The sequence below is a fragment of the Archocentrus centrarchus genome, chromosome 20 (assembly GCF_007364275.1).
Source record: "Archocentrus centrarchus isolate MPI-CPG fArcCen1 chromosome 20, fArcCen1, whole genome shotgun sequence".
Taxonomy (NCBI): domain Eukaryota; kingdom Metazoa; phylum Chordata; class Actinopteri; order Cichliformes; family Cichlidae; genus Archocentrus; species Archocentrus centrarchus.
The window spans coordinates 8496014-8518442 of NC_044365.1; the positions used below are offsets into that span (position 1 = coordinate 8496014).

The following is a 22429-nucleotide window of genomic DNA, read 5'->3' on the forward strand; positions in this document are numbered from 1 at the left end:
AAGGGCTTTATATTTTTACACATTGTATGCTTCTGTGTCAAGTCTGTGCTTCTATTATTGATTCTATTAATTATCTCCTGTTTTATTTTGCTAGACTTTTGCATCTTGTCTTGTTTTTAATTTTACTTCCATTATCAATAAAGGCTTCATTTTTGTTTATTTGCCTATGAGTCTCCATTTGGATCCATTCTAGCCACACTTCATGACAAGGAAGAAATCAGAGGTCTGATTTTATTGTATTTAAACATTATGCACATAATCATCCTATTCATGTGCCTACCTCCATTGCTGCCATCTTCACATTTTCACTGTGCAGAATGCATGTCTTGTGTCTAAAAGGGCTCAAACAGACGAACTGCTGTGACTGACCTGGTGTGATAGTGGGTGGTGGTCCAGAGTCCTGAACAGCGACCCATTCCACAAGGAAACCTTTTCCTCCCACCACTGAATCTGACGTGAACTGTAGAGTGACAGCGCTTCCTGAACTTCTTATAGGAGGGGGCAGAGTCAGACCACAGAATGTCCCAATTGGGTAGTAATGAACACTGGGGCCATTAAATATCTGCAGACAAACAAAGATTAAGGGCATACGCCATGAGTGTAGGGCACATTTATGGGCTATCACCATACCTTCTGAATTTTACAATGGCTGTTTTTTCTTTTTGTTGATGCTGTGCACTACTGTCACATTAACTATAAAAAAACATTACATTCATTGTTCTGTAGAACACACAAAGTGATACCAAACCTGCATAATTTCTCATTTTTTCAGAATTGGTGTTAAGTAACTATAAAAAGAAATGCAAAAGAAAATATTTGACAACATACTAAGTGTTAGAAGTATCTCTTTACCTGTTGCACAACAAAAAAAATAATTGAATCATAGGTTAAAATGAGTGATCTACTGTATAAAACACAAATTCTAAAACAGTTTGGATGATGTGTAAAATGTAAACCATAATGCAGTGATTTGCAAATCTCACAAACCCACATATCAAATGTTTGAACTGAGAAAATGTACCACTTAAAAAAAATAAGGGCACTTTGATGGCAGCAACATGTCACAAAAAAAGTTAGGGTGAGGGTAACAAAAAGCTGGAAAAGCAACTAATTAGGTTAATTGCCAACAGGTCAGTAACATGATTGGGTATAAAAAGAGCATCTTAGAGAGGCAGTTTCTCAAAAGTAAAGATGGGAAGAGGTTCACTAAAACTGCATCTAGAAATTGCAGAAATGTTTCAGAATAACATTTCTGAATGTAAAACTGCAGACTTGAATATCTCATCATCACCAGTACATAATACCATCAAAAGATTCTGGGAATCTGGTGAAATCTCTGTGTGCCTGGGACAAGACTGCAAATCAATACTGGATGCCTGTAATCTCTGGGCTCCAGGCAGCGCTGCATTAAAAATAGGCATCATTCTGTCATGTCTGCAGAGTGGATGGTCCAGGTATGTTTGGTTAGACTGCCGCTCCTGTGATCCTGACCCAGATAAGTGGTAGAAAATGGGTGGATTCTCACACTTATCTGATTATACTGTATGTAATTGATCTACATCTGATTTGCAGCTTGATGTATAATCAAGGACCTGTTGGATCTGCATCCACTAGGTCCAGACATAGGATTAGCATAATTTGGCATTACAATGTGATGTAACACAATGCATTTCCACAAACTTGGCACAATGATATGAAAACTTTGACTTGTATTGCTAATAGGTTGTGATTTCTGAGTATTCACAATCTTACTTTCAGGTGGTCATAGTAGCAGTTATACAGATCCTCTATGTCCATGTCCAAGAAGCGGATCTGGATGTAGCTGTCTCCATCTACAGTTATAGTCCAACGGTAGTCAGCATTATTGGGGTATGTTCTGGGATACAGTGGGGAAGCTATCTGACCAAACTCCCCAGTCACATCAACACCATACACTGTGGAACAGAAAGAAAGCAAAAGATACTTCTCATTTTCAGTTTTTTTATTGGTTACACAGAACATAGACCAGTGTCAGTAGGTGAATAAACTTTGACGCACAACACAGCTTGGATACTATGAGATAATTAAATCATACATATTCATCACCAGAAGTGATAAGGTTGAGCTTTTAAATCACCAAAGTTCCATGTATGACCTGTACATCAGTTTTGTATTTGATAAACGAGTGAAAGCACGTCTTTTGTTTCCTCTTTTCTCTGATTTTCACAACAGCAAAGTTTTCAGCGCTGTTTTATCACTATTTTTCATCTTTTCCAGAGCATTCAATAACAACACTTTGTATATGAACTGCCACATCCCACAATGATTATCTCTTTGCCCACACGTAAGAATACATTAAAAAAAAATCTGTCAGGCAACTTTAATTAATGCCAAGAATACCAATCCTGTAACCCCATATTCCCCCTTTTTTTTCTTTCTCCAGCTTTCCCGTATTTTTGTCTCTTCCCTTTGTCTTTAGGAGCCATGAGGAAAGCTACAGTTAGTTTATAATCATTTGTGAATGATAAATGGCTACTTCCTGCATCTGTAATCTGACACAATGTCAGACAACCCCCAGCCCCAAACCACAACTCCTTATTTCTCTCACTTTTTTCCCTTCTCAGCTCCAAAGTGAGAAGATTGCTCTTTCTCTAATATCAGAGGCCTAAAATCCAACCACTCTTCTCTTAACCATGGGCTCTGCAAACATTCATCAAAATCAAATCAAAATCTCAGCTTTTATTTTCATATATTTCCATTTGGATCTGATACACACTTCAGAAGACAGCACTTTTTGTCTGACACCACCTGTTTTTCTTGTGAGCAAAAGTATTGCAACATGTGACTGACAGGCGTGTTTTGTTGCCCATATGTGTCCTGTTATTTTGATTATCCAAACAGTAAATAGTGCATGAATGTCTGCGCTCAGTATCAGATTTGGGTTTTGCCTGTGCAGACTGTGCATTTATAGTTAGAGGAGGAACCAACATAAAAACCAGAGAGCTGTCTGTGGGTGAAAAACAAGAAATTGTGAAGCTGGGAGAAGATGGAGAATCAGTTAGAGCCATTGCACAAACACTGACCATAGCCAGTAACAACCGTTCAGAACACCCTGAAGAAGAAAGTCATCGGTGGTGTACTAACAGATGTGGAACAACAGTAACAGGAAGACCAAGGAAAAAAACAATAGTAAGTCACAAGCTCAAATATGCTGCAGTATTGTAAGCGCTGTAAAGAAACACCCTAAAACAACTGTTAGTGACATCAGCAACGACCTCCAGAGGCAATCTACTGGTCGCAGAAGATGCAAACCACTAATTAGAGAAAAATAAGAAGGTCAGCCTGGAATTAGCCGAGAAGTCCAGAGACAAGCCTCAGAAATTGTGGGATGAAGTTTTAATGGCTGATGAGACAAAGATTAACCTTTACCAAGATGATGGAGAAAGAAAGGATCTGCTCATGATCCCAAACATATAAGCTCATCTGTGAAACACACTCCTTAATCTTACTGAGTCAGGTTCATTAATCTTCATTGATGATGTCACGCATGGTGGAAGCAGTACAATGAACTCACACATTTTTTCTGTCAATTTAAAACTCTTTATCATGTAGCAAGATAATAACCCAAAACACACTGCCAAAGCGACAAAGGAGTTCACCAGGGGCAAGAAGTGGAAGGTTTTTGACTGATTTTATCTGCTAAAGAGGAGACTGAAGGGAGTAACCCCCCAAACCAAACAACAAGTGAAAGAGGCTGCGGTGAAAGCCTGAAAAAGCATCACAAATGAAGAATGTAAAAGTTTAGTGATGTCAGTGGGTCACAGACTTGGTGCAGTTATTGCAAGTAAATGATTAGCAAATAAACATTTAAGACTTATTCACTTTAATTAATTTTAAGTATATCTCTTCCAATACTTTTGCTCATAAGAAAAACAGGTGAGATCCAGGTATATATATAACTGGAAATAAAAAATAAAAAAAGCTGAAATGTTTTTTTTATTAAATAATTTGTGAAACTGAGTTGTAACTAAAATTGAGCACTCACGGTTTCTTTAGGAGGTTACTATTACTGTTAGCAAGCGAACCTACACTGTGGGACTTGTAAAAAGTTTGTGGTTAATTCAGGTGCTCCTTTTGCTTTTAAGTTTTGTGCGACACTGGTCCTGAGCAACCTAGAGACTTGCTACAACCACATATTTCAGCTCAAGTAAGCCACAGTGTGTGACCAACAGCCACTGTGAAAAATCCTCTCCCACAGGAAGCTTCTCCTCATAGTGTAGGCTTCCTCAATGTCTGGTTCTACCCCAGCTACAGTAACTGTATGCCATCTCAAAACTGTAGCTGCCACACTGCTTTGTGGTACTATAAAACTTTTTTTAGCCTCACCCTCCATTCCCAATATAGTGATGAGAACCCATGTGTAGATGGATTTATTGCTTCCCTGCTATCAGGAAAGACCACACTGAGGCATTAGTAAGTTATGTAGAGGCATTTTCTTCTTTAAAGTACAGTTAATTATGTTAGACTGTGTACACTGCATGTTTTACATATATGTTAACTGAAGGCTTTCAACATTATCAGTTTAGTTTTTTACAAGAGTGAGTGCTCCAAAGTTCCACTATAATAAAGTCCCAAATCACCCAACCTTGCTATTGTTAGTCTGTTACTGCTATTAATCCCCTACTTTAAAAGGGAATCTTAAAGATTTCAGTTGCCTTTTTTCATTATTCTGTGAGCAATCGTGTTCTTTTTTTCTGACTCATGCACACACACAGCATGAGTCTGTCACAAAGGAACCGCTTACCTCACTATTGTATTTCAAACTGATCCACTCTCAAATCACCACAGTCAGTCACCGTGTTATCTCATTCTGTGACAGGAACTCAACAGCAACTATTTCAATGAAAATCTTTCAGACCCCCATTTTACCCTCCATAATAATACTGAATAGTGGCAGCTGCTTAAATAATGACAGTTTTATGATTATGAGGATCAAAAAAAAAAAAATGGTTAATTCTCTTTGTACGCAGGCACTCACAGTGTGAGAAGGTAGCTCTGAATCCTGCTCCACTAACTGAAGCATCTGAGACAAACTTAACCCACAAGATATGACCAATCACAGAGGTGTAGTTGGAGGGGAGTGAGTTTCCACAGAAGCGACCAACCAGATGCCCAGTGGAGTTGCCTTCTCTGATTTCTAGGTAGTCGTTTTGACAGCCAGAGTCACCTTGGAGCTGAAACATACTGAATAAAACACAGGATTGTCAATCATATTCACTAATATAGGCTCCTGTAAATAAGAGAGTGAATCATTTAACTATATAGTGTTCAAACAGGAAACCTGCACCAGTCACCACAGAAAACAGTATTTCTCTAATAGCAATACTACTACTACTATCACCACTACTACTATTACTAATAATGATGATAAAATCAAACCTGATCAAAAATAAAGTATTGGTTAATGTAATAGATACCTATAAGAAGAGGAGCAGTGCTATTTGTTTAAGTAGCACAGAGAGAGACTTCGGAGAAGTCTTTTCCAGTAACATACAGGGTTCTGCAGGGTTCCTAAGTCAGTGTGTTTTGGTGTTTAGGCAGCAGAGTCAGACTTATGGCTCAGATAGCTTTTGTTGTGGAGCTGCTGCCAGGACGCGCTCTAAGATGGGCGCAGACAGTTTAGAATTCTCACTCAACATTTTCTATGATGATTTTTTTGTCTAAGTTTAAGAGTATTTTCTACAAGGCTTTCAAACTGACACAGTGGCTCATAGACTCAAGGTAAGCAGAGTGTGGCTGACTACTCAGCTGATTTTTGGATTCTGGTGGAGGAACCAAGTTGGGAGGGGAGGGCCCTGAGGGCTGCCTTTTTATGGTCAAAATGAGACAATGAAAAGTGAATTAACTGCTAAAGATTTGCCAACTTCCCTTGATTCTCTCATCTCTGTTTGCATAACAGAAACACTGGTGCTAGCAGGACTACAATTCCCAGGGGACCTCGTGTTGATCAGTTATGGCTTCCAGTGGAGTTTCCCCAGAGGACCCGGACTGAAGAGCAAGTGGGATAAAGGAGAATGACGAGCATCCCATGCAACTCTCCACAGAGTGAATCTCTGAAGGTGATTTTTTTTTACTATGGTAGGAGAGGACACTTAATAGACACCTTCCCAGGGCAGCCGAAAGACAATGGTGGGAATACTGGTGGGAAAATTTAACAACTCCCTACCAAGATTTTTGCTTCCTGCTAAAATAACCTCTCAGTCTGTTTTCCATGTTTGTTTGCTAAACAAACATAACACACAAATAGACAGCTTGTAACATTTTCCCTCCTTGTCTGTCTCTTGCAGAGTGCAACTATGATGTTGAGGACCATGACTTGCTTGCAAACAAGCTGGTGTTAGAGGAGTGGCATCACTGGCTTGAAGGGGCTGAGCAGCTGTTTGTGGTATGGACAGACCACAAAAAAACTCATCTACCTGAAAGTGGTCAGGACACTCAGGCCAGGTGGGTTCTATTTTTCCTATTTTTTAACCTGATTATCACTTACAGACCTGCTCCCACAATGTCAAAATTGGATCAAAACCCTATCTCAACAATTCTCCACCTCTGATGAGATCGAATCTTTGGTCAGAAATACCCAGAAAGATGAACCTGACCCTAGTAATGGTCAACATAACTATCTGTTGGTTCCCCCCAGGATCTGGTCCCAAGTAATCCACTGGACTCACACTTGCAGGTTCATCTGTCACCCGGGTAAAAACTGCACCATCACTTTTCTTCAGCACTTGTTTAGGTGGCCTAGTTAAATCAAAGATGTAAAAGAATATATGTCTGTTGATTATGGATGATATGTTCAATAATGGTTGTTCACAGCGACATAGATGGCTTCTTTAACTCCTCTTTCAAACCATCTGTCTTCCCAGTCCAAAATCTGAACACTGGCATCCTCAAAAGAGTGCCCTTTGTCCCTCAGATGCAGATGTACAGCTGAGGTGCTGAGGCGGCTCTTCTATGTTGTGCCATGCGGCTGTTTGGTTTCTCAAATATACAGATCCGAGCACGCTTCATTGCACTGGACAGCACACACTATGTTGCACATCTTGTGTTTGGGAGTTTTGTCCTTGGGATGGACCAGTTTTTGCCTTAGAGTGTGACTTGGTTTGAAGTATACTGGGATGTCATGCTTGGAGAAAATTCTCTGACAATCCTGCCACATGAGGGATGACAATGTTGTTGTGCTTGACATTCTCATTCTTCCTAGTTGGTGTCTGACCTTCTTTCAGACACCAACTAGGGATCTTCATGAAAGCCCAGCTGGGATAACCACATGTTTTATGGGTTTTCTTTACATGCCACGCTTTTTTCTACACATCTTACAGGTTTGCTGTTGCCCACAGATTTCAGGTTGATATGATGGGATAATTTGTTATAATGCAGCTCTCTTGCACTCTACCTGATTCTTAGTCCTCAGGACCTCACACAGTCCCAGCCATTTCTAACAGATGAGTTCACTCTTATAGAAAATGATACTGATTCTTCTCTTTAGCCTCCTCTCATTTATCTTAAATGCCACAGTATTTTCAGAGAGAAACACATGTAAAACCTTCTCTTACACTGTGCTAATTTTGTTAGGACATTAACGGCTCTTTTGGCCTCTCTCATTAGGTGTGTGTGTGTGTGTGTGTGTGTGTGTGTGTGTGTGTGTGTGTGTGTGTGTGTGTGTGTGTGTGTGTGTGTGTGTGTGTGAGAGAGATACTAAATGATGTTGCCCTTGGCAGCTAATTTTTTTAAATAAACTAACAACATCTTAGGACAATGTTAGCAGAACTCATGGGAGCAGTTTTGCAAATGCATCAGCATGCTAATTTGCCTGCAGCTTTCAGTCACAAAATTAATACTGCACCTCTTCGGTAATCCCAACAGTAGCTTTTTGATGCCAAAAGGAAGTTAGCTTTTTAAATCACGCTAGTTGTGAATATTTTATTTCCTCATTTGTCACTCCACTGTGCTCTGCCAGCACTACCTCTCTGTCTATAAGTCAGTAATTGGTTTATTGGATTGACAGAAAACTAATTTACAAAGATTATATCTGTCACATCAAACCACATCAATTTTGGTAAAACAAAATTGAAAAATTATAAATATATTTATCCTTATTATCTATCATTTATATATATTTTTTTCCAGTTTCATTATGTATTGATTACCTCTAGAATTCTAGTCATCGATGTTCTGACTATTACTGGTAAATGGACTAGCTCTTATATAGCGCTTTTCTACTCAGTATGAGCACTCAAAGCCCTATTACAACATGTTTACATTCACCCATGCACTCCCATTCATACAAGCACTTCCATGTTTGCTAAGCTAAGTGCTTTTTTTTAATTAACTATCATTCACACACATTCATACTCCGACGGGACGATCGGAGAGAAACTTGGGGTTAAGTATCTTGCCCAAGGATACATTGGCATGTAGCCTGGAGTAGCCAGGAATTGAACCGCTGACCTTCCGATCAGTAGGTGACCTGCTCTACCTACTGAGCTACAGCCACCCCCAAATGTTATAGTCAAACCTTACATGACCCAGTAATGTTAACCAGTAATGTTAGTCTGTGGAAGACTCCTGAAAGGCACTAATTTACCGGCTACTCAGGAGACTTTGAGATTGAAATATTTAATCAATTGTATGTATCTTCCTAAGGTCAGAGAGCCATGCTTGAATTGACTAACATAAAGGAGAGCTGGATACGGTTCCCTGGTGAGCTCCTCATGGTCCACACACACTCCACATTAGGTGGATAAGCATCTGGATAGTTCGGACTGTTAAATGCGCCAGTCTCCATCACCAGATCTCCTCCACAACCTGAACAGAAGAAGAGAAAAGAATACATTTTCCAGGAGATCTTCTCAGTATAACTGTGTATGCATGAGACTAATATGATTTTTAATTAGTTTTGATCACTTCTTATTGTGTGCAGGTATAAGCAGTGTGACCCGGTATGGCTTACTTGAAGTGGAGCCTGAGTAGGTAGCTCTGAAACCCTTTCTGGAGACAGAGTGGTCGGAGATGAAATTGACAACCAAAGAGTTGCTGAAGGACGTCACTGGGTGAGGTATTTCAGATCCACAGTAGCGCCCTAACAAAAGGTCACATTAAATTGTAATTTAAAATGAATTTCATTAACTGAACAAGTTGTTGACTTGACACATAAAACCAAAAACAACGTGTATATAACACAATCACAATCCAAACACATTCAAAGGGCTTTGCTAACAAAATGCAATATATATTAATAAATAAATCACAATAAGATTAGCATACTTTTTTTTTTTATATGCAGTATGTGAGGTGTAATTTGTGCATGTATGTTTTTGTCAGGATTTATTGAAGAGGCACAGCGTCAGTTTTGTGACTGAAAGGCATGGATGCAGGAGATTCTGCAGCCAGTGTTTCCTTTTCACCTGCTTTTTTACTTTAAGGCGCTGCTTACATAGGTTTAGGAAAAGATTGTAGTTTACTGGTGCAATTACTGGTGCAACACTTCCATTATGAAAATGTGGAAAGCTTCTCATAATGTGTATAAGGCATTGCCACAAATGGACACTTTGTGCCTAATATGGAAAATGCACTGATAAAACGACAATATGGTAAATTACTCTAGGACACTCTTTTCAGAATTCAGCTTATCTCTTCTTTTGGGATTAGGATGGTTAAGATTTAGGCATACACTACCTGGCTAATCCAACACTTTCCAAAACAAAGTATAAGACAAGTAAATGCACATATACAGTATAACTACCCATAGAAGGCGAATGGTAATTGTCTCCATCCAGGATCTCCACAAAATCATGAGAACAATTGGAGTTGAGCTTCTCTAAGTCAAGGTCAGTGAATGACAGGGTCACATGGTTGACTGGGCACAAAAAAACAAGTTAGTGGTTATGAGAACACAAGTTTTTCTATATGAAATGTGTAAAACAGTAAGATTTTCTATTCTGAGCTCTTTACTGCAACTCACGTGGTTCTTGTGCTCTGATGATCCAGCTACAGTTCTGATTGGGTGGGTATTGTGCTGGGTACCTTGGTGATGCAATGGCTCCACCATTATCATCTGTTATAATTGTTGCACCACAAGCTGTTGAAAACAACAACACAATATACTCAGCTTTATCCTGCCACTGCAACCACAACATGCATGTGGTCAACAGTTTATATACACTCATCATGGGCATGAATGTAATGGTAATTTTAGGCTTTTAATTATTTCTTTCAACTGTTCTTTTTCCAGGGTGGAATGAGTGTACAGCATACATCTTTAATTATTTTAAAAACAAAAACAACAACAACAAAAAAAGAAGAATTAGAACAAAATACAAATTATGTTGAATTTTCTGTAATCCACACAAAGTCAAATATATACATACACTCACTTAAATCTTTTCCTAAGTGGTGCTGAAGGTTTTGTTTAACAGTCATTGGACTAAAAACAACTGGAAAGTCTGAGGAGTTCAGTGAAGCTCTAAGAAGAAGCTGTAGAGTTACAAAAGTTGTAAATGTCTTGGAGACATTTCTAAACAACTACAGATTCCAAGATCATCAGTTCAAACAATTGTATGTAAGTACAAATTATTCGCATGTGTCACCACCAGGTGTGGACCATCACCTGCCCACATGGATCCTGGACTACCATACCAGCCAGCCCCAATATGTAAGGATTCATAATGATCAATACTGAGAAAACCAAGGAGCTGGTGGTGGACTTTCACAGGCACAAACATCCTACACTTACACCAGTGAACATCCAGGGATTGGAGATCGAGATAGTGGACTCATATAAGTACCTGGATGTTCACCTGACCACTAAACTGGACTGGGCAAACAACACAAATCCCATCTATGGAAAAAACAGAGCAGGCTGCATCTGCTATGGAGACTTGGGTCTTCTGGGGTGCAGGGTGACCTTCTATGACTCTGTAGTGGCATAAAGCAGCTTTTATGGTGTGGTCTGCTGGGGCAGCAATACAGAAAAAATACTGAACAGGCTGCTCATGAATGCCAGCTCTGTTCTCGGATGCCCTCTTGACCCAGTGGAGGTAGTGTGTGACACGAGAATGGCTAATGGTGGCTAAACTGTCATGCTGCTTAGATAACACCTCCCACCCCATAGTACAGATACCTGAAAATTCTATTTAAGTACAGTAACACGGTAATTGTACTTTATTTGCATCTGCCAACATGGACAAGCCAAATGATTTCTGGAGAAAAGTTTTAAGTCAGACATGACAAAGATTGAGCTATCTGGCCACAATGACAAGAGGTATGTTTGGAGGAGTAGAGGTGAGGCTTTTAAAGCAATCTGAAGCAATCTTTTTCTGAAGTAGCATTTGTGAGTATGAAAAAGGGGCATGAAAGGAAGAACTAGTGGCAATGATGTTATACCAGTGTTCAGGTCACTGAGAAAAAGCGATGAAAAAAGACTGACCCTCAGAGAAGCGAGCACTGAAACCACGGTGGCTGCCACTGGAGTCAGACCTAAAACGAACATAGATTGTGTTCTGGGTCGAGGTGATGGAGGGAGGAATACTGGCGCCACACACACGGACAAGCAGAGGAGAAGATGAAGTCGGACCATCATGGATCTACAAATGGACAGGCATAAATTTTCAGTAAAACCGTGCCGCTTGATGAACAGTACTTTTCATTCATCTGTTTACACAGACTTTATACACTGAAAGGTCTAAGGTGACATCTTAGTCAAACTAGTCAAAACAATGGATAGACTATGACAAAATTAAAATAAATGAATATGCATGATTATGAGTATGATGGTTTTATGAATGATTGATAGAAAAAATTTTTCTTACATAGTCTGAATTCCTGCATTTGTTTTACTCTGTATACAGAAAAAAAACATTCTGTATGTTTTTCTTTACATATGCTGGGAAACTTGAATGTAAACTCTAATCATGCAAAAGTCATTGTCCAAGACAAAAAACAGAAACAACAAAGGCAAATCTAATCTAAATTTAATCTCACCTTTTTCAACTATAAAGGTAAAATTTTGCATGAATTTATTTGATATGCTTAAGTTATTGTACAAATAAATAAATAAAACATCAGCTGATTTTGAAGGGGTCAGGTAGGAGACACTGATTTGCATTTTGATTAACAAACTGTCAAAGAGGAGCCATGTGAAGAGGTTTAATGAGCCTATAAAGGCATTTCTTATTTGGTCAATAAATAATCTCTTTCTAAACATGTGTGGTACATATAATATTTTTCAGTTACAGGTCTGTCAGCCTTGGACTACAGTGACTGTCTGGCAGATTTGTGTCTCACACAAATACTAAAGAAACAGAGATATATAAAGCAATGAGACTGACAGACTGCTAGTAACATAATGTCCAAAGAAAAACTTTGCACGAACATCGTAACACGTAACATATTTTTTTTAAAACATTTATTCAATCACAATTCTTTTGATTTTCTTATATATTATGTTCATTTTATCATCCCTCAGCAGATGTCATGTCACGTTCTCTGTTTGCATTTGTTCCACGTGTTGTTAAAAATAAGTTGCCCCAACATGACAATCACCAACATTTGTTCAATCACCACTAAATATGGAATGAAGAATTTGAAGAAGCATTGCAGATATTGACACCAGAACTGAATAAACAGAATTTCCTTCTTTTGGCTGCTCCCTTCATGGAGATCAGATCATCTGTCTCCATCTCACCCTACGTCTCCCTACTCTCACTACAGATCACAGTGTTATCTATTAACTCCTGCCTGACCTCATCTGTCATTGCATCACCTGCCTGACCTCATCACCACTGCAAACAAGAAGGGGCTCAGAGTAGACCTCTGATGCAATCCCAACCCATCTGTCTCTCCTACCGCACATCTCACCACTGTCTCGCTGTCCTCATAGATGTCCTGCACCAGCCTCACATAATTTTCTGCCACTCCTGACCTCCTCATGCCGGACCACAGTTCCTGCATTGCCACCTTCTCATATGCTTTCTCTAGCTTCACAGTGCAACTGTTCTGACCTTCAATAAACGTCTCCATCAACACTCAACACTTACCTCTCCTCTTAACCCAGCGTCAACACCTCTTTCCCATAGCTTCATGGTATGGCCTATCAACTTTATCCCTCTGTAGTTACTACAGCTCTGCACGTCACCCTTGTTCTTGAAAATCAGTACAGTTCACTTCTTCTCCATTTCTCAGCTACTCTCTCACTCTCCAAGATTGTGTTAAACAATTTGGTCAAAATGTCCACTGCTCTCTCTTTAAGGCCTCCATACATCCACAGGCATGTCATCTGGACCAGCTGCCTTTCTACTCTTCATCCTCTTCATAGCTGCCCTCATTTCCTACATTCATCAGTTCCTGCGAGGTGACTGAATTTTCCTTCAGAGAACTTTCAAGATGGCGGCGCGCATAGTCGCAGCGGCTCAGTGCTCTCCTTTTCGGTGCTCTGTGAAATTGTGTATGTTGTTATGTGTGCTTCAACTGTGGCTCAACACATCACCATTATGTCGGGCGGACATTATAACATACAGATGGCACGAACTCCTACATATAGGAGCACAAAGTGAGCAGGCGGTTATGGCTGACTTCCTCCACTCTCACAACATCCCGGTGGACATCGCCAGACCACCTGGCTCTTTGTGGTTCATCATCCCTGTGAGGGGGGGTCGCAGACGGAGACGGCGCAGAGAAAGGAGGCAGAAAAGAGGCGGCAGAGCTAGCGTTTTGGAGAGGCTACGTAAACGGCCTCATAGACCTCCGTTACCCAGTGTTTTCCTCGCCAATGTAAGATCACTCCCGAATAAAATGGATGAGTTGAGACTGCTGGTGGCTACAAACAGGACCGTGAAGGACTGCTGCGTTTTGCTCTTCACTGAGACCTGGCTTCATTCATCCATTCCTGATGCAGCCATCGAGCTAGCCGGCAGGACAACGCACCGGCATGACAGAATGCGGACCTCCGGTAAGAGCAGAGGAGGGGGTGTGTGCTTGTATGTAAACAACAGCTGGTGTACAGACAGTATGACTGTGAACAGCCACTGCTCTCCGGACCTGGAGTACATGACTGTTAAATGCAGGCCCATCTATCTGCCCCGTGAGTTTACAGCTGTTTTGATCACTGTTGTTTATCTTCCCCCTGATGCTAATGCTAACTCGGCTGTTAGTCTCTTACATGACACGGTTTGCAGTCAACAGAGCAGATATCCTGAGGCTGTACACATCATTGCAGGAGACTTTAACCATGTCGATTTAAAGACTGTTCTACCCAAGTTCCATCAGCATGTTAAATGCCCTACAAGAGGGAACAACACACTGGATAAAGTCTACTCTAACATCAAGCTGGGTTTCAGGGCTGTGCCACTGCCACATCTGGGCCAGTCAGACCATCTGTCCCTGCTTATGATTCCAGCATACACCCCCCTCAGCAAAACTGCTCTTTCTACATCTAAGACTGTTCAGACCTGGCCTGAAGGTGCCTCTCAACAGCTGCAGGACTGCTTTGAAACAACTGACTGGGACGTATTCAAGCACCAGGACCTGGAGCAGTACACCTCGGCTGTTCTGGACTACATCAAGTTCTGCACCGACACTGTAACTGTGGACAAGAATATCCGGGTTTTTCCAAATAGAAAGCCATGGATGAATGGAAAGGTGCAGAGCTTACTCAGAGAAAGGAACATCGCCTTCAGAGCTGGTGATGGGGCGCTTTACAGCGCTGCCAGAGCCAACCTGAAGAGGGGCATCAGGGAGGCCAAGGCTGTGTATAAGAGGAGGATTGAGGACTGTTTCCAGAGCCACGACTTCAGGCAGGTGTGGCAAGGGGTTCGGCATATTTTGAACTACAAACCCAGCCTGTTAGTTGATCAGCGTAACATCAATCTGGCAGAGGAGCTGAACAGCTTCTTTGCACGCTTTGAGGTACAGCAATCAGAGACAGCCATCCAACATCCCTCAGCAGGCAGCAGCAGCATCCTCAGGCTGCAAGAGCAAGAGGTGAGGCGTATGCTGGAAACTGTGAACCCCAGGAAAGCTGTGGGGCCCGATGGTGTCTCTGGACGGATACTGAAGGTCTGTGCGGCTCAGCTGGCTGGTATTTTTACCAGCATTTTTAACCAGTCCCTGAGCCAGGCTGCTGTCCCTTCCTGCCTGAAGTCCTCCATTATCGTCCCCATCCCCAAGAAGAACACTATCAGAGGTTTGAATGACTACAGGCCAGTAGCACTCACACCAATTGTTATGAAGTGCTTTGAAAAGCTTGTCCGGGCTCACGTCATCTCCAGTCTCTCCCCCAGACTAGACCCCCACCAGTTTGCCTACAGAGCCAACCGGTCCACAGAGGACGCCATTGCCACGGCCCTCCACTCTGCCTTCTCTCACCTGGAGCAGGGGGGGAACTACGCTCGGCTGCTCTTTGTGGACTTCAGCTCGGCGTTTAACACCATCCTTCCTGGCAGACTGGTGACTAAACTGTCAGATCTGGGGATACCACGCTCCACCTGTCTTTGGATCAAGGACTTCCTGACAGACCGTTCCCAGAGGGTAAGAGTAGGTCCCCACCTCTCTTCAGCCATCAGCCTCAGCACCGGCTCTCCACAGGGCTGTGTGCTGAGTCCCCTACTCTTCACCCTCTACACACATGACTGCACCTCCATACATGCCAGTAACTGCATCATTAAGTTTGCGGATGACACCACTGTGGTGGGGCTCATATCAGGCGGGGATGAGTCAGCATACCGGGACGAGGTGCAGCGGCTGTCAAGGTGGTGCAGTGAGAATAACTTGATCCTGAACACCACTAAGACAAAGGAGATGGTAGTAGACTTTAGGAGGACAACACATGTCATTCAACCTCTGTTCATCGAGGGGGATGAAGTGGAGCTGGTTTCAGATTTTAGGTTCCTGGGAGTACATCTGCAGGATGATTTGACCTGGAGTATCAATACGACCAGCATTTACAGGAAGGCCCAACAGAGACTGCATTTCCTGAGGGTTCTTAGGAGCAACTATCTGACCCAGAATCTGCTGGTGTCCTTCTACCGTTGCTGTGTAGAGAGCATCCTGACCTACTGTCTGTGCGTGTGGTTCAACAGCTGCACAGCAGCAGACAGGAAAACACTCCAGCGAATCATCAACACGGCTCAAAAGATCATAGGCTGTCCCCTGCCCTCCCTCCAGGAACTGTTCAATGCCCGCTGCCAGAGGAGGGCACAGAACATCCTCCAGGACCCCTCACACCCTGGACACTCCTTGTTTCAGCTACTGCCATCAGGCAGACGTTTCAGGACAATGAAGGCCAGAACAAACAGACTGAGGAACAGCTTTTATGCCAGGGCTATCATTGAACTGAACTCTGTGTGGTTTGGACAGTGATGTGGGGTGGTGCTGACTGTGTGCGTGCGTTGGTGTGTGTATTGGGGCTAGATTCGTCTTAATTTACTATTGTGCACTGTATTTTAGTAATCATTTTTATCACTCATATTTTTATTATTTTATTATTTATTGTCTGAGGCACCTAGAAAGGAATGCATTTTAAATTTCGTTGTGCAACTTCTGTGTACAATGACAATAAAGATTCTGATTCTGATTCTGATTCTGATTCTCAACGTATTCCTTCCAACTCCACCTTCTTCTAAACACACTCTCTTCACTTTTTAGTATATTTCTATCTCTAGCCTTTATTACCCTAACCTGTTGCACATCCTTTCCAGCTTGATCTCTCTGCCTAGCATATTGGTCATTTTCTACTTCTAGTACTACCAAGTGAAATCCTTCAAAGAACTTTGTTAGAAGAGCAAATTATTTTTGGTTAATGTTTGCAACTGTTTACGATTTAAACAAATTTTAATTTTATTTGTCTTTGTGAACAAAACAATGTTATCAGCTAACTGTCCAATAAATACTTGCATTGTTTCATTGTATAGTGGAATAGTTCATGTTATTGTCAAAATCTGACAAACTATAACGAAATGAGGGGTTTCTCAAAACGTCTGCATTTCACATCAACAGTAAACTCCTTCAAACAGCTGCTATGATTTGCTGTCCTCTAGTTGGCTCTTTTTTAGGGAACCCAGGATAACTTCTGAACTTTGTTGAACAGCATTCTCCTATTTTGCACCTTGGTCATGGAATAAGCTTCAGAGGACACAAAGCTGAAAGTCTTTGTCTCCCTGGGAGAGTTCAGAGCTCTCATAAAGAGGACTGCAACTGATGAGTGCAATCGCTATTCATAAGCTGGACTTTGTATTTTGAATTATGTTACTTGTTGACTAGCTTTATTCTGTCTTGTGTGTATTCATGTCATATTTGATTTTATAATTTGTAACGTTATAACTCTATTTAGAAACAACATTATTTTTGATGAGTCACAACGAATGAATAAGTTAAAAAAAGGCCACATATAAATCATGCACAAGCATGAAAGCTTCACAGTGGAATTTCTTCAGAGGGGCTGTGTTTGATTGTGTTTTTGCCCTTCTTTGCCTGGTCTGCCTTAGATTCAGCAAACACCAACAACCAAACACAGCAGAGTGTCTCTCCAGCTGCTTTAATCTTATACCAACCAAACACTATTCACTTACAGCCACATAGTCCCAGGCACAGCTGCTGTGATATTCAATGTCCAGGTCTGTAAAGTTCAGGAAGACACGGTGGTTGGCATCCACACTGATGACCCAGGAACAATCCACATTGTGTGGATAGCTGTTGGGATACTGAGGAGAATGGATTTCCCCTGAAGGAGCTGTGACTGGGCCTCCACAGCCTGCAGGAAGAAAGAGAGCTGATTGAAAGTGACTGAGTACTGGCAGAAAAATGTACAGCTTGTCTCATGCATATTGGGAGTGGTGACAAGCTATACTTATACTTTATTATACTTATACTTGTGTGTATATATATATAGTCTATCACTTAAACAACTGAAAATGAGTTACTGCATACCCATCTTTACCTGATATATTTTACCTTGCCAAACAAATGGTGATCACTCACCTCCCTGGACTTCAGCCCAGCTTGCATTGAATCCTCGACCGCTGACGTAGGCATCAGATTTGAAGCGTACAGTGAGAAGGTTGCCAGTGCTGGAGACCTGCATTGGGTTGGATGTAGTGCTGCACAGCTTAGCCAGCTGTGGGGCTGACAAGTCTGGACCTCCATAAACCTGAGGGGAAGGCAACAGTAATCAAGATATTCAATGATTGAAATATAATTAAATTCATTCTAAACTGCAGTGAGTAGCACATTAAGTATTTATTAAAGTAATGTGAGCTTTTGGGCTTGTTATAAATTCAGCTTTTGGTCAGTTTATGAACTGAAAATATATACAAATGCTTTTTTTTAAATCAAAGTGATGATATTTATAATTCTTAAATAACTGTAATTAATTCTGTTGAAAGCTTTCTTTTATTAATTGACGAAAAATGCACAGTGGAGTCATGTTTTATTATCTCAGATGTGTCTTATATTTATACATCCTAAATAAGCAGGATTACAGAAAATATCAGTTTACACCACTTACAGCAATACTGTAGTAAATATTTACATCAATGCAATGCAGCAATTTTTTGTGAATATGCTCTGTACATAAGCACGAAAGATAAAATTTTGCCAACACCTATTAGAGAGATAGGTTTATATCTTACTTCTAACACATCATAGTTGCAATCTTGGTGGAACTCGACATCAAATTCATGAATGGTGAGAGTAATACTGCTGCCAGCTGATGTGGTGATATACCATATACATTCTCTGTTATCTGGATATCTGTTAGGGTAGCCTGGGCTGCTGAGGGAGCCAGTGGAGCCAGAAAGATCCCCACCACAACCTGCAGGGACACAGAAGTCACTAAATCATGTGTCAACTTATTTTAAGGTGTTAAAAACACAGAGTAAACAATATTTCTAATAAAGAGATCATAACGGCAGCTTTGTCAGCAGAAGCAAAGAGAGTCAAGAGGGAGTGTGACAAAAGATGCAATAAAGCAAGCGTTACCCTTTGTCATACTCCACTGAGAAAGCTTCAAAACCAACAGCCAGCTCCATCAGTAAAAAGCAAAAACTCTACTTATCAATCCATTATTATTAATCATATGTCCTTATCATACAACTGAGATGGGGGATTACATTCCTTTGAAAAGCAGGAAGGCTGTTCCCATTAGGTGTGTGGCTAACTTAACTGCTGGATTCTGAGAGCAGACAGAAAATGATTTGGAATCTAAAAGTAAAGAAAGAGCAGCTATAAATAAACACTGATCTATAATTTCTGTTTCTGAAACAAACACAAATGTGCCTTGTAAGGTATATCAGCTAATGTGGCCAGTAAGATTGTCAAGTAAAACATGTAGGATTCATCAGGGGCAACACTAACCTGTTCAAAAAACACATTCACAGAACTTCCTTTTGACCCTCCTTCGTCCAATATGAGGAGTGTTTAAACTTATTATATTTCCTATTAACAAAGACTTGGTGATCATATACTAAATATTTATTCAAGTCAAATTCTAAACAACTTGGGTCATATACTTATTTACGTGTAGTCTGTTAGAGATAAATCTAGTACCTAAAAATTTTTTTTTGCTGTTTTCCATCTTACACAAAATGGGATATAAACTTAAAACTACCTTTAGACCACAAATTACCTCTACTTGAGGAAATTAGGACTTTCTTTTTATATGTGTAAGCATGACCACATAAACTAGCAGACATCTGAAGTGACAGTGACACAGAGGGGATCTGCAGTCCTCACATAATGCTGAGCTCAGAGTCAGATCAGAGTTAACATTACACCTCTGTATCTTTTCAGGCAGCTTTTTCCAATGTGTGTGTGATCATTCCACTGAAAGAGAAATAACTAGACAACAACAGCCACTACCACAACTTATGTTCTCATGTTGCATGTGTCAGGCCAGCAGCTCAGCCTGTGTGGATGCATGTGTTCTGGTTATATGAGATGTATTATTTGTGTTATTCATCAATGTTTAGCTAGAAAAGGGTGGATTGACCTCTCCAGCTTGGGAATGAGTTGATGCCCCAAGTGGAGGAGCTCAAGCATCTCAGGGTCTTATTCACAAGTGAGGGAAGAAAGGAGTTGGAGACTGGCAGATGGACTAGTGCATCATCTACAGTTGTACAGCTGAGTGAGAGCTGCTTATTTACTGGTAATCTACACTCCTACCCTCACCTATGGCCATGCCATCTGGATAGTGAGCGAAAGAAAGAGATTGTGGATACTAGTGGAGGCTGTCTGTCTCCCCTATTGTTAGGGTGAGGAGTTTGGTCAGGAAGTAGGGCCGCAAATCCTCTGCATCAGAAGGAGTCAGTTGTGATGGTTTGGGCATCAAACTAGAATGTTTCCTGGACATCTTCTAGATGAGGCATTTCCGGTATGTCCACTGAGAAGGAGACCCCAGTGCAGATGCAGGACACTCTAGAGAGGTTATGTCTCTTAGCTGCATAGTGCACTTTTATAAAATGTTAAGTTATTAGCACATATTTAAAAATACAAAAATTCCATTCCATTAACTACTATAAATATTTTAAAAACTGTTTTAACTGTTGTATTTTAGTACAGTACAGAGTATGTATGTAGTGGTTCTGTTGATCTGGACTAGTCTGTGACAGTAAAAGATTTTTTCCTCTTACCGTTTTGGTACCACATCATCTGGAAGCCAGGCAGTGATACAGATGAGTCTGTTCTGAACACAATGGTGAGTGCTGAGCTTGTGGTGCTGTTGGCTGGGGGAGGGGTGTATCCACAGAATGTACCAATAAGAGGTGCCTCTTCATTGGGTCCATTATAGAGCTATGGAGGTAGCAGAGAGTATAATATACAGTCACAATAAATAAATATATCAAAGTCAAAGTAATTTTAAACATACTGGATAAAAAAAAAACTGCACAAAATGTAATTTTGTTTAGTTACAAACAAGCTTGGTGGGAGGGTTGAGTTGCCCAGGTTCTTTCTTTTGTTCATAATGTTGAGGCGTGTGCATGGTGTTACCTTGATGTAATCAAATGTGCAACTAATGGAGTTGCCCTCCAGCTGGAAGGCCGTAAAGGTGTAGTTGATGGTATTTCCACTGCTGGCTTGGATGGTCCAGCTGCACTGGGTGTTGTCTGGATAGTTGTTGGGAAAGTTCAGTGACTCGATCCCTCCTCTGTGTTTGCCTGAGATGAAAATGCTATTGCATTCTGAAAATAAGAAAATATCAGCACAATAATAAGATCACACATGGTGTACTCTAGAAAAGAGAACCCAGCTCCCAGAAAGTGTGCAACAAGTGTGCAACAATTATTTAAACAAAATTAGGCAGGTGCATAAGTTTGGGCACCCTTGTGGTTTTATTGATTTGAATACCTTCAGGACTAATTATTGGAACACTAAATTTGTTTTGTAAGTTCATCGACCCTTGACCTACATACACAGGTGAATCCAATTATGCAAAAGGGTTAAGGTGGCCAATTGCAAGTGTTTCTCGTCTTTGGATCTTCTCTGAAAAGTGGAAACATGTGAGCCTCAAAACAACTCTCAAATGAGCTGAAAACAAAGATTGTTCAACATCATGGTTTAGGGGAAGGATCCAAAAACCTGTCTCAGAGATTTCAGCTGTCAGTTTCCACTGTGATGAACATAGTGAGGAAATGGAAGACCACAGGCACAGTTCTAGTTAAGGTCTGAATTGGCAAGCCAGGAAAAATCTCAGATAGGCAGAGGTGAAGGATGGTGAGAAGAGTCACAGTCAACCCACAGAGCAGCTCCAAAGACCTACAACAGGGATCCTCAAATCCAGGCCTCAAGGGCAAGTGTCATACAGGTTTTAGATTTGTACCTGATCCAACATGCCTGAATCAAATAGCTGAATTACCTCCTCGGTATGCAGTCAAGTTCTCCAGAGTCCTGCTAATGACTTTTATATTTGACTCGGGTGTGTTGAAGCAGAGATGCATCTAAAAGTTGCAGGACACCAGCCCTCGAGGCCTGGATTTGAGGATCCCTGACCTACAACATCATCTTACTGCAGATGGTGTCACTGTGCATCGTTCAACTATTCAGTGCACTTTGCACAAGGAGAGGCTGTATGGGAGAGTAATACAGAAGAAGCCTTTTCTGTGCAGATGCCACAAACAGAGTCGCTAAAGCACATTTGGACAAGCCAGCTTCATTTTGGAATAAGGTGCTGTGGACTGATGAAACTAAAATTGAGTTATTTGGACGTAACAAGGGGCGGTATGCATAGTGGAAAAAGAACACAGCATTCCAAGACAAACACTTGGTACCCACAGTAAAATTTGGTGGTGGTTCCATCATGCTGTGGGGCTGTGGGGCCAGTGCAGGTACTGGGAATCTTGCTAAAGTTGAGGGTCGCATGGATTCTAGTCAATATCAGCAGGTTCTTGAGAACAATGTTCAAGAA

The 22429-nt window shown here is 41.0% G+C and overlaps 1 protein-coding gene and 1 long non-coding RNA gene across 2 annotated transcripts in view; one reads left to right on the forward strand and one right to left on the reverse strand.

Moving 5' to 3' along the window:
- cubn (cubilin (intrinsic factor-cobalamin receptor)) overlaps positions 1-22429 on the reverse strand; it is an 83575-nt gene that overhangs the window by 34885 nt on the left and 26261 nt on the right. The window contains exons 27-39 of the mRNA XM_030756630.1: positions 21016-21206; positions 20658-20817; positions 18660-18841; positions 18010-18178; positions 17601-17782; positions 11465-11621; positions 10001-10117; positions 9782-9895; positions 8990-9118; positions 8712-8844; positions 5018-5223; positions 1753-1934; positions 370-562 (exon numbers count right to left, since the gene is read on the reverse strand). Of these exons, the coding sequence (XP_030612490.1) occupies positions 370-562; positions 1753-1934; positions 5018-5223; positions 8712-8844; positions 8990-9118; positions 9782-9895; positions 10001-10117; positions 11465-11621; positions 17601-17782; positions 18010-18178; positions 18660-18841; positions 20658-20817; positions 21016-21206 (2115 nt within the window). The remainder of the gene's footprint in view (positions 1-369; positions 563-1752; positions 1935-5017; positions 5224-8711; positions 8845-8989; positions 9119-9781; positions 9896-10000; positions 10118-11464; positions 11622-17600; positions 17783-18009; positions 18179-18659; positions 18842-20657; positions 20818-21015; positions 21207-22429) is intronic.
- LOC115799453 (uncharacterized) lies at positions 5960-10885 on the forward strand. Its single transcript, XR_004021575.1, has 4 exons — positions 5960-6098; positions 6327-6483; positions 8960-9094; positions 10632-10885. It is a non-coding gene; the product is annotated as an uncharacterized LOC115799453 (long non-coding RNA).